The 17,066-nt window shown below is 41.1% G+C and overlaps 1 protein-coding gene across 2 annotated transcripts in view; it reads left to right on the top strand.

The window, feature by feature from the left end:
* GMDS (GDP-mannose 4,6-dehydratase) overlaps positions 1 to 7,381 on the top strand; it is a 551,250-nt gene extending 543,869 nt beyond the window's left edge. For both annotated transcript variants that reach the window (XM_077809143.1, XM_077809142.1), the window contains 2 exons: positions 6,217 to 6,285; positions 6,986 to 7,381. In XM_077809143.1, the coding sequence (XP_077665269.1) occupies positions 6,217 to 6,285; positions 6,986 to 7,048 (132 nt within the window). In that variant the 3' untranslated portion in view covers positions 7,049 to 7,381. The remainder of the gene's footprint in view (positions 1 to 6,216; positions 6,286 to 6,985) is intronic.
* Positions 7,382 to 17,066: the final 9,685 nt, after the last annotated feature.

Here is a 17,066-nt window from a genome sequence, read left to right as displayed (position 1 = left end):
TCTGAGCGGTTTCCACCATATAGGCATTTGCCCTTGTCTTTCTCTAGGGCTCTTTGTGAAAAGTACTATATTTCGGGGGGGAGGAATCACTGACGCAACAGTGAAAGCTAGCCTGCTCATGCCACTTTAAAACAAATTTAGATAGGGAACCAAATTCACTGGCATTCTTTTATTCCCTTGATACGTTAACTGTTCCACAACTTTGCTTTTCTAAGAATAGTGGTGGAAAATGAAAACTGAATGCCACTCCATAACTGCCCTTCTTAAATTCAAGATATTTTCTCTGTGTGTGTGTAGATTTTGGGCTTTCCTCATTGACACACTTCATCTTAACACTCCCTTCTTATTTACAGTGCTTACAGGAATAGTCTCTAAGGTGCCACAAGTACTCCTGTTCTTTTTGCGGATACAGACTAACACAGCTGTTATTCTGAAACCAGTTGTTTTATTATATATTATTATTTCCATGGCATGATAAGTTTGTATGGCACTTTACAGACAAATTAAGGACAGTGTCCCCTGCCTTGAAAATCTCAGAGTATAAGGGCTGCAAGCACCTACTGCCAAACTATTGTGATTAGTTCCATGTAGGTCTTCATTTGAGCTCAGTGGTACTATTCCCAGTAGTACTACACCTAGTAATATGTGCTTTGAGGCTCTTTGGCTCCAATCTTGCAGATTTACACACATGATTAACTTTACGCAGTGAGTATTTCCATTTAAGTCAAGGGGACTGTTCACGTGCTTAAGTCTTTTCAGGAACAGGGCCTTAGTTAAGACACACAGTATAACACAGCCTGGTGACAAGTAATGGGAGTGTTAGGGGAATAGAAGATAAGGGCGACAGCAATTGATGCAGTTAGTGATGTATACATCTTGAGTATCATGGGTTGTCTGGTTGATCAATCTCCTCCCTAACTAACTGATTTCAGGAAACTATTTAACAAAGTCTGCTATGTTTTAACAGTGAAGTGTAGCAGACACCCAAACATGCTATGGGGCTGACCTGTCAATGAGCTGTGTTACATGATCTCTCAGTAAAAATACATATGAAAACTGCTCCAAAAAGTACCTGAAGAGAGAATAATATTCTGTGTAATAAAATACTTATAGGGGAAGCTCAAATGGCCTCAGCATGTGCCCCCAAAAATTACAGAAATGGAGAAATTGTACAATATTGCAGACTTCTTAAATGGTTGTTTTTTTCATAGCATGAGTCAAAGAGGAGAGGGCTGTCTCAAGAAGGAAATACATAGGATAGAGGAGAAAAATGGGGTTTAAGGAAACCTTGTATTCAAATTACTACATTCTTGAAAACGTTCTGACCTAGAAGCCCAATTCTGACAACCTTTCTCAGGCAAAGAACTGCAAGAACAGGCAGTTAGTTTGGTGACTTTTCAGAGCTTCCTCTAACCCCTTTATCAGTTTATAAAAGATCTGTGACATAAAAAGTCAGCTTCCAGAAAGCCTTATGCATCATCTTGTGAATGTGACCACCACAACTTTCTGACTGCAGCACTATTACAATTTAGGTCAACTCTGTCTATTTTAGGGATGAAATCCTATCTTCATTGAAGTCAATGGGAGTTTTGCCATTGACTTCCTAGGTTTTTTATAGCACCTATAATCTCATTAGATTTGCTCTGGATTTACACTGGTGTAACTGGGGGCAGAATCTGACCCTAGATGCTGAGTTAAATGAATTAATCTAAATGTTATCAGATCAACTGGAGTATTAGGAGAAAAGTTACAGTACTTTTAAGCAAACTGTATGCCTTTTTTTCCCTCATGTTGTCTTGAGGCTTTTCAAATTTTCAGTTAAATTTAATTGAATTAGTAATAAATTGCACAGTGAAACCAGATTATTCACCTAATGAGTCAAAATAAAAGTAGTGATGACACTCAGAACCAGAGCTGAGGAAATGTGATCTTTACACAGAAATATTTTACATTTTTTTATCTGGGTTTTATAACTCTTTAAAAAATACCAGGCCACACTACACAACAAGTTTCTCTGTACTCATGTGTGTACCTTTTTGTTTGTTTGCTTTAGCTTGGTTTGGACTATAAAACCGAATCTCCATAAAATCAGGTTTAATAAAATTTAGAGGTGGTTTTGGGGGTGTGGTTTTTGGTTTTTTGCACATTTAGGCTTTAAGCTATAATTATAAACAGAGTGGGAGAGGGCTAGACAAACAGAAAAGATCATATCAGATAGATGCATTCTTTTCCCTGGCCTAGAGAGAAGATCATATCACAGCTAAGTGAAGTTAAATCTGTCAGAGATTTCTACAATAGTGTTAAATGGCAACAGACAATTTGGCTGTTGCCTTTTACCCCTTTAGCTACTTCACCGACTGCTCAGCTTTCCATATTCAAGAACAAGTTGTAACTCACATGTAAAACTTGCCATTTGTATGCTTCATTTTCTTTTTCATGGAAAATAAGAGTCGGATGACACTTCCTCCTAAAATGGATACTTAAACATTTCACTGTTACTTTATTTGCAAAGTCCAAGTACTGTAAAATAACACAAAACAATTAACATCATTTTCAGCTTTGGTAAAAACAAAACAAAAAACCTCTTACTTGCCTATCTTGAATCTACATTCTACATGAAGTCAAGGAACTTTCTTTTTATACATTGTGTGTGTAAAACACAACGATAAAAAAAATCCTGTAGAAATACTATGTGACTATACTTTACCGACTATGGTATCAGAAACAGGAATATTGGCTGGTCTGTATTCAGCAGCAGCTGTCTTTCAAGAACGACAAAGATCCATTTCCCCTTGTGGGACTCACCTCATCCTCTTCCTTCATAAACGTTTTTGGTCTGGTTGTGCCTCCAGAAAGTAAAGCCCTGGGACTGAAAAGCTGTAAGCCCCTGGAGTGGTAAAGTAGGGCTTTACCGGACTAAATCTGAAAGTTAAATAGGTGCAGCTCTAGTTTCAATGAAAGACTTTAATTACATAAACAAGCAGTGATTCAGTTCCAAGAGTTTTTTTTCAAATACTCTTATTTAATTGTAATTACTTTATTGTTTTCATATTATGCGCTACTTGTAGAAAAATACAGCAAACGTGACTGCAATACAATCCTTTAATCAGTAATAGCTTTTTCCAGTCATCATTAAGAACATTTCCATTCTGTGTTTCAAGCTTTCACTAACAATACATTCAATCCTCAAATTTAAGTGTAATGTTATGATGATTGGTTTAAACTATAATACTGTTTTTCGTATCCATGTTATCTTCTATCTACTAACTTTTATAGCTGAACAGCTTAAAACATCCACAGGAAGAAATTCTGATTATATAATGTTGTTTGTAATTAGATCTTATTGTAAAATAGGGTTTCAAGAAAGTATATAAACTTCTCTAGGAAAGTCATTTAAAATGTTTTAACCTGAGTCAAATGGGGAAAATTGTATTATCGTATATAGTAAATCTTTTTACAAACTAAGCACCAGAGTACTTTTACTATTTTATTGTTAAAGTATGTGAACTTTACGGTTTCTCGTTTGTTTTTTATCTTATATTCTTATGTTGATTTCATATACTAGCTTCTGTGTTATCTTGTATACCATCCAGCTGTAATCACTGCAACTTCAGAACTTTTATTGATTTGAAAAACAAATCTTATTTTTTGCTTATCAGCAATTGAGTGCTTATGTTTGTGAATGGAGGGTTTGAAAAAAACGTTTTGGAAATGAATGGTTTTAAAGGAGAACATTTGTGTTAGGAAGTTTAAAGACTGCTCCCAAACCTTTTAAAAGCAGCATATATGTAGTTTTCCTGTAAACTTATTTGCTGTGCAATGAGACAATGACATACCTTATCTCTTGACCTTTTTCCACAATGAGTAAAAAAAAATAAAAATCAATACCCTAGATTTGGCAGGGTTTTGAAAGAATCTGTTTTTGAAATAAAGATTGTGGATGTAAAATTATTACTTTATACAGTGTTTTATAAAAATGAAACTCTGGTTTTATTATATACCTTTTATTATGACTTTTAAAATTAGATTATATTAAAAATACTAAGTTACTAGCTAATGGTTTAAATGTTTAAAACAGCTTGCATTAGTATTGATTGAAAGGAAACTGGTTTTGTACAGAAATTTGTATTTTAAGAGGGTTTTTCTTCCTTCTAGACATATGTAATGCATGTTAAACTAAAACGAGAGAGAGGGCATACATTTTAATACTTCCATTTGGATTTAGAACCTGATCCAAAGTACATCAGAGACAATGGGAGTCTTTCCTATTTCACGTTTCAGAGTAACAGCCGTGTTAGTCTGTATTCGCAAAAAGAAAAGGAGGACTTGTGGCACCTTAGAGACTAACCAATTTATTTGAGCATAAGCTCACGAAAGCTTATGCTCAGATAAATTGGTTAGTTTCTAAGGTGCCACAAGTACTCCTTTTCTTTTTTCCTATTTCAGGGCCAGATTTTGCAATGCTATGCTCACTTGGGTATTCCTTACTTGGAGGAATAATCTGATTACTCCAATGGGGTTACTCAAATTGGTAAGGGTTTTACCGAATTTGGCCCCAAAGGTCTACTGCAATTTCCAAACGCCATGATAGAATTGCAATAGGAAATGTTTAGGATAACTTAGGAAAAGAAAATGATTTTGCTTGTCATTTTATTTTGTTTTGGATCTGGCTGTTTAGTCTTTTCTGGAGGAAGCCAATGTTATTTTTAGCATACAGACTGAATTATTAAAAATGCTGCCTGGAACATTCTCAACAGACCTGTTTGTTCCACAGCCTCGTCTGCAGTACAGTACCTGAGGTGATTTTCCCTCTACTCCTGGAAGGGAACTCTAGTTTTACGTAGCACACTTATGAAGAAGAATTTCCTACCTTTGGCACAGGGCGAGGCTATTTTTGGAAGTTAACATGATCACAGACACGCAAGAAGATGGTATCTGTGTGCAGCCATACTTCTTTCGGAGAGCTAATGCCACAAAATGCTCATCAGCTCTACCACTGGTCAGAAAGGATGGAGGAAGGAGGGGAAAAACCCACATTTTCCCAATTTTAGAGACACCAAATCCTGCTGTGTTACATCACGGAAGTCAAATATGAGGGCAGAATTTATCCCAAACATTTTTCTCCCCACGTCAAAGATGCAGAAGACAATTAGCTGTGGAATTATACCCCATCCTTTCACATACAGAAAGCTTTGAATTGTGTTTTTGGTGAGCTGTGTACATAAATTCAAGCAAAGGGATATTTGTATAATTAATGTTTAATCTAGAAACAACAACAAAATATCTTTCAGTTTCATTAGAGATGCAGCATGTTTGTGTTTGTGGCACTTTAAATAGTCAACCACATCTTTATGATCCAAGCCTAACAGTGTCTGGGTTCCTGTAATATACTATTTCAGGGTAGTTTCTATGTGGATGTTCAAGTTACTTCTTGTAAAAAATAGTGTGCCAAAAGCTTTCACTCTCCACATATCTGCTGGACGTGCTATCGCCGCCCTATAACAATGCAGTAACATGGGTTCTAAAAGTTATTCAGCACAGTCCTTCCATGATCACATGTTTTTTATTTGAAAGAGAACATTTCAGTTGTCATGTTTGCTTTGTGATTTACTTCTGTTTAACCAAAAGGGGGAAAAAATGCAATAATTTGAAACAGCTCTCTTAGTAGCATGATCAGGACATATGACAATGTAATGTAAAGGGTTTACCATTAAAGAGTCAATAAGGTTTGATGTAAAGAAGAATTACTCCTTACGTTTTAAGTGGCCTGTGCAAGGTTTCTTAAATGTGCATCCTGGTGATTTATAGGCATCTGAGCTTTAACTGAAATTGCACAATCACAAATAAATGATTTTTGTCAGAGTTTCTAAGTGTGGCCTGTAAAGACACTGATCTAGCCCAGGACTTGCAAGGAAATGTGTGTGGACAGAGGAGTCTCTTGTATAAGTGGTGTTAGACAATAGCTGTCAGCAGTTTTGTGTGGCCCTTGCCTTACCTTTCCACCTCAACTGCAACCTGTTAAGGGAGTCAGGCCGATGGTTTCATTAGCCTGAAGGTTTTTAGTCTAGCTTCATTCTTTTAAAGACAAATTACAGCTGCTGGGGGCCTCAAGATGCTTTAGATAAGGAGCACGCAGTGCAATGGCAAACCTTACACACTGCAACAAGGAACACATAAAGAGGTCCTACAATGTTTCTTTTCTTTTCCTTTTCCCAGGATTTTCTTCAAGGAGATCGTACCAAAGCAGAACAAAAACTGAATTGGAAGCCCAGAGTCACTTTTGATGTAAGTTCTCTTACTGGATTGTTTTATTCCTGTTTGTGTTGCGTTGTGGAAAGAGGGAAGCTCTTAACTGGTGAACAAAAAGAGAAATTACAGTTTCAATAATGATTAAATGAAGGCTATTTAAAAATCCAGCTGCTCATATTGAAGGATTGAATGCTGTAATAATCATTGGGCTGAATATTGTGGTGCTGAACATTTTGGAAAATAGTTAGCTTTAATTAGAGTCCCAGCCTTAAAAGCCAAGCCATGGCAGAAAAAAAAAAAACAGTATAAAAGAAGCACAGCACTCACTTAAAGCATGGAAATGCACAAATAAAACAAACCAAGGTTTCTATTAATAAAGCATTTACATTTCGTATCACTGCTATTTTAATATTGGATCCTTCAGGAGGGCATTTTTCTCATAAATTGTGGTATTTTTTAAATTACTGCTCAGTTGTCTCTGTATTTGACAGCCCCCTGGAATTTTCTTTCCTGAACTTCTGTTTGCTGCTGTTAACATCAAAGTTAACTTTTCCCTACAAGTTAAATAATAATTGAAAAGATACATAAAATGAGGGGTTGGAGGGGTGGGATGTTTTGTTTTTAGTGCATTGAGTATTGCACAATGGATTGGCAATTAAACTTAAAAAAAAAAAAAAAAGGCATTTGAGTCTTCCAAAAGACCAGAATAACCACCACATGCTGTTCCTTCTTGCAGGAGTTGGTGAAAGAGATGGTGGAAGCTGATGTGGAACTCATGAAGAATAACCCCAATGCCTGAGCCTGCTCTTTGCCGCCAAATGGTCTTCATCTCCCCTAGAGAAATCACTCCTGACGGTTGGTGGAGGCTGCCGTCTGCATCTTAGTTGGACATAATCGATTGGAGGAGAATCATAATCGGTGTAAAATGCTAGGGGGGCTTTAGTTAATTTTATTTTATGTACTTGTCTAAAATATACATTTAATTTCCAGACCTTTAATTTGCAAGTAAGAGAAGATCTCAAACACCTTTACTACTGCTCCTGTTTAACTTTCTTAAATTTGAGGTTTATCTCCAGGGTTGTTTCCCCTCATCATGTACCTGAAATATATTGGCTGGGATCTGACAGATGGGTTTTCCAGTTAATTTCTTTTTGATATTAAAAATCATCTTTCTACAAAGGACCTGAAGTGCATTTTAGTGCTCTCCCCAACTAAAATGAAAGAAAATCAAAACAAACAAAAAAAACAAAATTTTGCCACTAACATTCCTCCAGCTCTTTTCCCCTAGTCTTCCTTTTCTGTACACTCCTTGTTTTGATTTCCTGCTGCTTACCTCCACCCCAATGTACCATTTCCACCACTTGAACTCTTCCAAGTTTGGATCACTGATATAACTTAACAGTCAAATTGCCTTTGGTCCATGGCAAATTAATTTCTAATTGCTCAAATATCTTTCAAACTAGTCAGAGGGGGTTGTTTTTTTGAAAACGCCGGTTCCTGCGTGCATGAGAGAGAAGAAATACAATAAGCTTCCTTATCCAGCACCTTTATGATCCAATTCCTATAGAACTGAGCCATTCACATTTCTGCTGACTATAATTAGAGCTCACCCAGGAGCTCCAACCCTCTCGAAAGATGCCTTGAGAAATAAATAAAATAGCAACATCAAGGTAAGTAAATATTGTTGAAAGATGTCGTGCCAAGGTACCCAGGTTATCCAGAGGTCGTGGAGCCCATACATTTCCCTTTGGTTGAAGATCTACCACCCAGCAATTAACTCTTCTCTTAACTGTCTGTCTCGAAAAGTTGCCAGACTTCTGTCTTAGGCAGCACATTTAGAAACATAAAAATTAGATCCTTTAGACAACTACAGAACACACTGGCAAAATAACTGGAACGCTGATGTTCTCTCTCTCTCTCGCTGTCCTGTGTGTGTGTGTGTTTAAAAAGTAAATAACGTTCTATAAGGATTAGAAGGGGGGACAGTCTAAGCCTATAAAAGGAAAGGTGGGGGCACAAGGAGATTCGAGCACCAATGTCTGAACGCGATCGTGTGTGTATTAGCCCCAGAAACGGTCCTGAACGTATTCAAGAGCCATTTCATGATGTGTGGGGACTTGAGCGAGCTTGTCACCGTTTGGGAGTAACTGGGCTGCCGGAGAGAGAGGCTCTTTGTGTGCCTGTGTGAAAGGCAGGCAGTTGCCAGAGGTGTAATGGAAAAAGCGTGTGGTGCGTGAGGAGGTGGTTTCAGTGGGATACGGAGCAAACTTGGGGCCGGGCTGTTCCTCGCGGAGCGGGTGCTCAAAGGGCACCTCCTTGCCCGGGAACAGTGTTCGTCTCGAGCAGGAGCTCGGAGCCTGCTAATTGGAAACAGATGCTTCCTTTAAGGCTGACCCTGCAGGACGGAGTCTAAGCACAATAGATGTCCGTATACACACACACACACATCTCCCATCGGCTTGCATTACTCCCTACAGGTGCAGAGCGCGCACTTCATCTTCAGACGCTGAAAGCGAGAGGGTCTGTTTTCTTTGCAAATACAATCGCGTCCGGGCCTTTTCAACTGCAAAGCAGCCCGCTTTCATTCTGAGACGTGAGAAACAGGCAACGTCGTTGGGCTATTGAAAACAATCCCAGAGTGGTAGCAATGTCTGCTCGAGGCTTCTCTAGGACAGGCAGAAATAAGGAGCGGAGATTTAATACACGTATACTTTGAAATGGCTTTTTAAAAATACAATCGCTCTTAAGATGGAAGAGCATATGTTAAAGGGAAAAAAGTGTCCGACAAGTACTTTTGTCCCTTTCTGTGCGTGCTTCTAGATAGTGGTGAGCTTATGGGTCTCTCTATTTCCCTGCCTTCAGAGCCTCAAACCCTGCCCTGAGTTATCCCCGAGGATGCCCCCCCCCATTATTTTTTATAAATTTTTCTTGTAAGGGGGAATAATGCTGTTAAACAGCTCTGGCTGTTCCTACCTGGAATTTTTTAAATTTAAAACTCCAATCTCTGTGAGTTAGTCTCTACAAACTATGTAGGGCCTATGCACCAATGGCTAAACATGGCTGAAAAATAATTGTTAGGGTATGTCACACTGGTTAATTGTTACCGTGTGTAATTAGCACGCGAATGGAGGTGTGTGTACCTATACTCTCATGGAGCCCTCTGTACACAAACAATTGCAGACAAAACACACACACCAATAAGGTGAAATACACAGTAGACGAAAGCCCCTGGTTTTGCATTGTAATTCCAACGAACAGGCGAGCATCCCCCAGCTTTCCTCCTCAGGAGAGAAGCTGTAACTTTCAAACGTGTCATTTCAGAATGGGTGTCACGTGCGCACGGAAATTGCCTTGCGCCGGTGAAAACGACATGAGTATTTCATGGATGGGGCAATCGCCACAGGTACAATTCTTCAATTTCAGCGGCTCTTGCTAGCTAAGAGACCGGTCCTGCATGGAGATCGATGGGAGTTGTGGCGGAAAGGCGGCTAGCTGCCGGACTACACTGCCGGCTTTTCCCTTTTAAAGAGCTCAGACCCACATCACTAAACGTTTTGCAGCTCTTTGGTGGCACATGTAACTAAAGGCACGAAAACAAGGAGCGTTCCTTGAAACAAGGCGCTTTTGTATCACAAAAGACAATTTGCTCCGGGGAAAAATCTGTAATGCTGGTATGTTTTGATATACATATAAAGAAACGCTGCGTTTGAATAGTGGTTAACGTACCTATAAAGACGCACTGGACTATTTTGCACAAGCTGCGAAGGTTTGTTTCCCCCTCCCCCATCTTCATTTTTCTTCAGCAACTTGAACCGAGAAACCGAAGTGTTCCCGTCCTTTACTTTTTTTTTTTTTCTTTTTTTTGGGGGGGTGGGGAGGGGAATCGACAAAACTACATCTGTATTTCAGAAATAGCCCTAGGCTTCTATAACCGTGCTTTTTAATTTTGCAAGGGTTCAATTTGTTGTTAATTTGAGAATACATGGCCTGTGATTGTAATTTACTACATTGTCCTCCTGTTAATCTACTGCTCACTAAACTATATTACTGAATCACTCATTTTGTAGAGCTGTTTAAGAGAGCTAGCTAATATCCAGGTGCCAGTTATACAATGAAGTTTTGTACGCTGATTTGAGACGCAGTACATCTTACGTACACAAATATATAAACACACTTTTCCCTGTAAGAATAGGTGTATATTTATAGCTGCATGGTTTTGTCCCATTGGCGTTTTAGATCTAAATTAAAAAAAAAAAATCCTCGCTAATAAAAAGGGCAACGGTAATTGCTGAGGTTAATTCATCACACTTATGAACCTGTCTGTGCTCAGCCAAGACTGCCATTTGCGTCAATTAGTGGGTGTCCACGAGTACCGGGGATAAAACGCAAACAGCGTTTAGAAAAGGAAGCGACTCCAAACCCTCATCCCAGCCTCTGTCCTTTGCGAGCCAATGAGCAGGGACAAGGGAGCTCTTCCCGCCCTGCGGGCCCGAGCCTGCATTCCCCGCTACAACGCCCGGCCCTGCGGAGCCTACGGGCTGCTTGCCTGAATAAGGGATGCAAGAACTGAACCTAAAACAGGACCAGCCGCTCTGTTTCCAAGAGATCCGCAAGTCGGTCGAAATCTCAGCGCAGGATTGTGCTAGAAGGACAAATTGCGCCCAGTTGCCCAGTTCCCCTTTTCAGGGATACAGAGGCCTCGCGCAATCAAAAGCTTAGGGCGTCTGCGCCTCGCTCCAGTCTAACTTCGGCCCCGTGTGTTGGTGGAAACAAACTGCTACATTGCTACACCAAACTATAGGCTACCAAGGCTTCCTAGGTTTCCCCAGTAGCCTTGGACGTAACGTTACAAACATATGGGGTTGCCATTTCAAAAAAAAGTTCCAGATTTTGTGACACTTTGGGTCAGAAAAGCCTCACTCTTCCTGGCGTCGTTCCCCCCCCCCCATTAACAGTGGGGGGGGGGGGGGGCGTGGCGGCTCCGAGTGTAATGAAAGCGTTAGCTGTAACAGGGTCTGACACTTTTTCCCTGTTGTTTACGGTTGTACTTGTTAAAGTCTAGTGAATAAAAACACGAGTTCTACCAGCTAAGGTCTCTTTTTATAAATTGTCAGCGCACGGAGATTGCGGATGAGGGTTGAAGTCCTGCAGCAACAACCCAACCCGAGCTGAACGCCGGAAAATGCTTGTGTCTTAATGAGTGAGCCTCTCTCCCGGCTCCCTGTGTTGCACTGTCCAGAAGGACTAAAGTGCATTTTCAAAGTTGCTGCTGCGGCTCCTCTCTACTCACTGAGCTCCTCTCCTTCCAAGTTTCTCTTTATCACTATAAAAAAAAAAATCTTTCAGAGAGCGTTATTCTGCGGGCGATTCCTACCACTAGACAGACAGAGGCACAAGGTACAGACAGTAGCTAATAAGACCTAACTGGGAGAGGAAAATGAGACTATAACAATGCCCAGCTGGACCATTTGGGGCAATATGTAAACATTTGCACCTGATAAAGCATGAGCGCTCAGCACAAGAGCTCAAGCCCCTTTCCCCTCTGGAAAAGGACAGGGCCAGGGCCTAGTTCCGATCTCGGATTGCCAGCTCTTGGTGTAACATCAGAATCTGGGCCCAGCAGTGATCATATACACACACAAGCTTCTCTCAGCTTTCCTTTTCTTGCTACTACTGTTCAGAAAACAGTTAGTGTTATAAGGTTAGAGGCGCCAAAGCGATGGGGTGGGGAGATCTGCTGATCTTTCCTTAAAACAAACAAACAAACCAAAAAAACTTCCCCGCATTGCAGTCCAGGATTTACCCTATTAGCTAAACGATATGTGACACTCCGGTGGGCGCACACACACAACTCCCGCCCCCGAAACTAATAGGTGATTAGAAACGATGCTGAAGGCAGCCATGACTGAAGGGTGAGACGGATCGATTTTTTTTAAAGTGTGAGATTTAAAAAAAAAAAAAAAAATCAACCTTAGAGAATGGAGTTCCCTCATGTTCCTGTGAAAATAAAGAAGACTCTTTTCTGGTGGAGACAGGAGCAGATTCTGGCTCATCCTTTTGGCTTGTCACTTCTTCTGCAGGGCCTAGAAAAGGGGGGAGTCCCCACCAGCCACTCTGGGAAAGAGGAAAGGCTTGGGTGTCATAGATTTAAGGCACTGAAGGAAAGATCTCCAACAGTCCTTGGCCTCGGCACTTTTACTCCTGCCCTTCAGCAGCATCAGAGCTCCTGGACCGCTTGGTCCAGGCCTGAGCCTACTGCCTCCCTGTGACCCCCTTTCACCTCTGACATTTCATTGGGGGACCATCCTCTCCAGACACAACAAACCCAGAAAGGCTCATTACAGCAGGCAACGCTCCAACGTTTTGTCGGGTGTAAGAAAAACACCAACAGCCACCTCGCAAGTATTGGGGGGCGGGGGGGGGGGAGAAAGCTAGCGGGGACAGAGGCAGCCTAAAGAGCAAAATCTGCTTGCAAGCTTTCTAATGAAATTGTGTCACTTCCCTCCACTGGTTTCTTGGGAGGTAGGCAGCCCTGGGGAGAAAGTTGTGTATTTTTGCAATTTTTAAAAAATAGCATTTCCATTTCAGGGACAATGTTTTAGAATTGTTGGTGGTGAATATTTTAATAATTACATATTAGGAGGGAAACTGTGGTCAGTGCTCTACAGAAAAATAATAGGGCGCTTGCTTTTTTTCTATCCTGGTGGCTGTTATCCTGTACTACAGTCCCTGTATTACTAGTTTTTCCATTTCATAAACTAACACTATTCAGAAGTTATTCTGAAACACTATTCAGAAGAAGCGGGGGAGAGGGGAAATGTCCCTGCTCTATCCTGCAGCTGCAGCCCTGTTTCACGTACTCAGAAAAAACGCTAGCAGAACTTACATCAAAACCTAAACTCAGTGTGAACGTATTTACACTAGGAAATCTTGCACGCACTGACATTATTTAAACAATTCTCTTCTGCTTCGGACGATATCAGTATTTTTACATTATCGTGCTATGAAAAAGAATGTTTTCCTTATTTCAACTATTTATTAAAAAAAAGTCTTAGAGATGTTCTGGCAACTAAATAAATTCCAAGAAGCTTGGGGGTGGGGAGGAATTGCATTGGTATTTGTTTTAAATCGAATGCTTGTTTTTTTACAGACATGTATTTTTAGTGATATGCCCTGTCTATTCATATATAATACGTGTAATAATATCCTGAATACAATCATGAGCGCAATAATTTGAGTATCTTTTATACTCCAGGAAATGCAGCTATTTTCAGTTAATGGCTCTATATGTGTTGGTTTTCCTGCTTTCTTTTCCCAGAGGTAAAGGGGGAAGGGATGCTGTCTTTTTTAAATTTGTTGCTGAAATCAGTCTAAAGAAAGTTGAGCTGAACTCAGGGTAATATATTGAGCAGCCCCTTGACAGCTAAAGGTCAGGTGAAAGTCTCCAGCAGGTAAGTCTCGGGCCAACTGCCTGCCCAGAGCTCGCTCCCTGGCTCACAAATTGTTCCCTTCTGCCCACCCAAGTCGATTCAAGCTGTGTTTATTTAGGGGGCAAAAAAATTGCCGACCACCCAATTCCCATCCAGCCGGTGACCTACAAGCTCTGGCCTTTGCAGGCAGAAGTGGCTGAGACATGCATTTGTTCTTTTGCACAAAACTAAAGAAGACAAGTTGCAAAATAAAGAGCCCCCTACATGTCTGATTTGGGAAGAGGACCAGAGCGTAAACACGCTACATTTTCTTCTTGCTCTCCCCACTACTCTCCGGGAAAAACTCTCCTCAGGCTGTAGGAAAATCCAGAGAGGGCTGCTGCACAAGGAGCTCCCTGCAGCGATGCGCAGGAGCTGAAAGAAAGGGACACGCATTGAGCGTGTGCCTGGGCCCTGCCTGGACTGCTTTTTCTCTGCAACATTGCAGACGAGCTGCAGCCCTAGGAAACTTTAAACTGGCGTGCGGGCCGCCCACGGAACTCGGGTCTCGTTTTCTCAGCAGCAGTAAGTGTGTTCGGCATAGTTAACCCGCTTTCAGTCCAGAGGAAAATGAGCTGGAGGAGATCTCGCCTTCCTGGCAGGGGCAAACTAACGTTTGTAGTCATTGTTACAGTGACTAAAGCAGGAATTGGAACTAGCCTCCCTGGGTTGGAATAGCAGTGTCTCACTCCCAAAACGCTGGGATGAAGCTGTGGGAGACACCTCCCCAGAGCCTGGACATATGTGTATGGGCATCTGTGCATCACTCACCCCAGCACGTTATACATACAGTTAGAATTCCAGCTGCCCTCAGTCTCCCATAATATGCTCAATATGCCAGCAAATTTAAAGTCAGTCAGGGAAAACGTCAAGTAAACAAATTATATATAATATATAATACAAAACAGAAGGTCTCCTCCCAGCAACTAATAGAATGTCTGGAAATAAATGTAACAAAAGAAAGAATGCTTCGTGCCCGGCTTTTTGTTTTCAGTAAGGCGGATATGGTCCATTTTCTTCAATTTTACACTCCTAATCTCTTTTTCTAGTGTTTGTCGTTTCAATCTTTCTTTAACAAAAAACAAAACAAAAAAACAACACCCCATAACTGGACCGTCAGCTCCACTGATTTTTCGTGGACTGGGAGTGCTGAACTCGGTGAGCCTATGCTGCGGGGCTGTGCAATAATATACCCCCTTAAACCTCTCCCTCCACTAGCGCCCCCACCCCAATTATTTCTAATCGGTTGGGCCGAATTCTGCTTTCTGTTTACACCGGCATGACACTGAAGGAAAACTCGGCCCAGCAGCTGAAGCGGCCTTTGTCAAATGGATCAGACAACTATTAAATCGGAACCCTGCACAACTGGCCCGTGTTAACACCAGGACAGCTCATACAAAATTATGTTAATGATTAAAGGAAAACAATGGTGGGAGGGCGTGGAGGGTTGGATTTTTTTTTTTTGAAACAAAACAAAAACCGAGCAGTGTCTCCACTAGCAAGCCAAGAGAGCTTAACACTCACATAATGATTTGTGTAGGGTTTTGTTTTGTCCAGTGAGCCATTTTAAAACATAAATTATAAGACTGTTTTTCTCCTTTGTATCAATCACTGAACTCTTCTTCACCGATCACTGGTAAACCCCAATCCAGTTTTCTGTCCCCACAAATTGTCACGGTTTGGATCATTAGGACTTATTTCCCCACGCGATTAGTACACTTTTAACACAGCCAGACTTTCTTGTACTAGAGAATTGCAAGCTCCTACACTTCCTCACCCTTTTGGCCCCCACGGAACAAAGGAATCACCCGAGTAAAGATGGGTAAGAGCGGGCTCAGAGGCGCTAAAACCCAAAGAGCTGGGATTTAAAACTCCCAGGCCTAGTCGTCCACCCCTCCCCCACCCATCTAGCGATTGTTTGATTAAATTAGACTCCACTCGATAAAAACAATCGCTCATTAGCTCTTCCCTCCTCCTCCTCCACCTCCGGTGTGTTGTGAAATGGTGACATCCTCTCCCTTGACCTCCGTCTCCTTTTCTGCCTTTCCATCCCCCTGAAAAATGATGCCGCAAACTCTGATTGAATTTTATTCCTTCCTGACCTGGTCGGCTTTTATGGTACGAGACACCATCAATCGCGACCTAACGCGACGTTTGTTTATGACTTTGGAAAGAGGAGAATGGCTTTATGAGCCTGATCATAATTAAACCTGGAGGGACAAAATTCATCCCACCACCGCGCTACCTTTGTGCATAGTTGCCCGCACATTAAAACGCTCCTGAGCTCGAGCCTCTGCAAACACACACAGAGCTGGTGTAAACGGCAAGAGGGCGAGGACATTTGGAAGAGATAAAAATGATCGAGGAAGATTCTCGGATAGCACAGAAAATGGTCCTATTCCACTACATCTGTTACTCCATCCAGGAAAAAGGTGAGCGGTCGCATTATGCTTTTGACTATATAGCTAGATCTTGTTTAGCAGGTTTCTCGCGCCCGCCCTGATAAAACCATATCTTGCTACCATCCATCCATCCCTCTCACACACATACACTTAAACATATGCTTCAAGCACCTACCAAGAATCGCAAAATGTATTTGACCCACTTATTTTATTAATGAACTCGTCTTAAAAATAAGAATTTTTTTAAAAAAAGAGAACTGGACTGAATAGTAAAGAGAACAAAAATGAACCAGCTAAAATAATGGGGACATTTTAAACGAGAAGTTCCTCCTTCTAAAATTCAGTGAAATCTGGATAAACTTGGAGGGCACGCTATGACTCAATACACTGTCATTGGAGCAAGTATTTCTAAAAGTCATGTAAGCGCTCTCTCTGTGTACACACTCACACATACCTGTGACACATATATTGATTCCTATTCAATGCATAACTAGCCTTCAGGTGTACGTGATAAGTCACCAGTTCGGAACACTACCCTCCCTCCCCCCCCGCCCCCATGTCCTAATACTAAGTGCCTGGTTACGTTAAAAATCTTTGCCACAAAATATGGGCCAGTGTTAGAACGTGTAACTGGAAACACAAAATAATTGAAGCCTTGGGGTGGCTTTCCATAAACAACGTTCGCTTAATTCAGCGTCAGCGTTTGGGGGGGGAGGGAGGGAAGAGAGAACAAAGGAAAACAGAGATTGTTGTTGGAACTAAAAAGGATTTGAATAAGATGTAAAGCACAAGGGTTACTAATAACATGCGAAGGTTATGATGTTGAAGTCCACATATGGAAAAAAATATTCTCAAGCTTCCTTTGAAATGTATTTTTTCTGAACTTCGCGAGTAATCAGTAAAGCCTTGAGATCATGTTAACAAATATATTGCATTCTGAACAAAA

This window comes from Eretmochelys imbricata, chromosome 2 (genome assembly GCF_965152235.1).
Source record: "Eretmochelys imbricata isolate rEreImb1 chromosome 2, rEreImb1.hap1, whole genome shotgun sequence".
NCBI classification, from domain to species: domain Eukaryota; kingdom Metazoa; phylum Chordata; order Testudines; family Cheloniidae; genus Eretmochelys; species Eretmochelys imbricata.
This window is presented reverse-complemented; position numbering and strand designations above follow the sequence as displayed.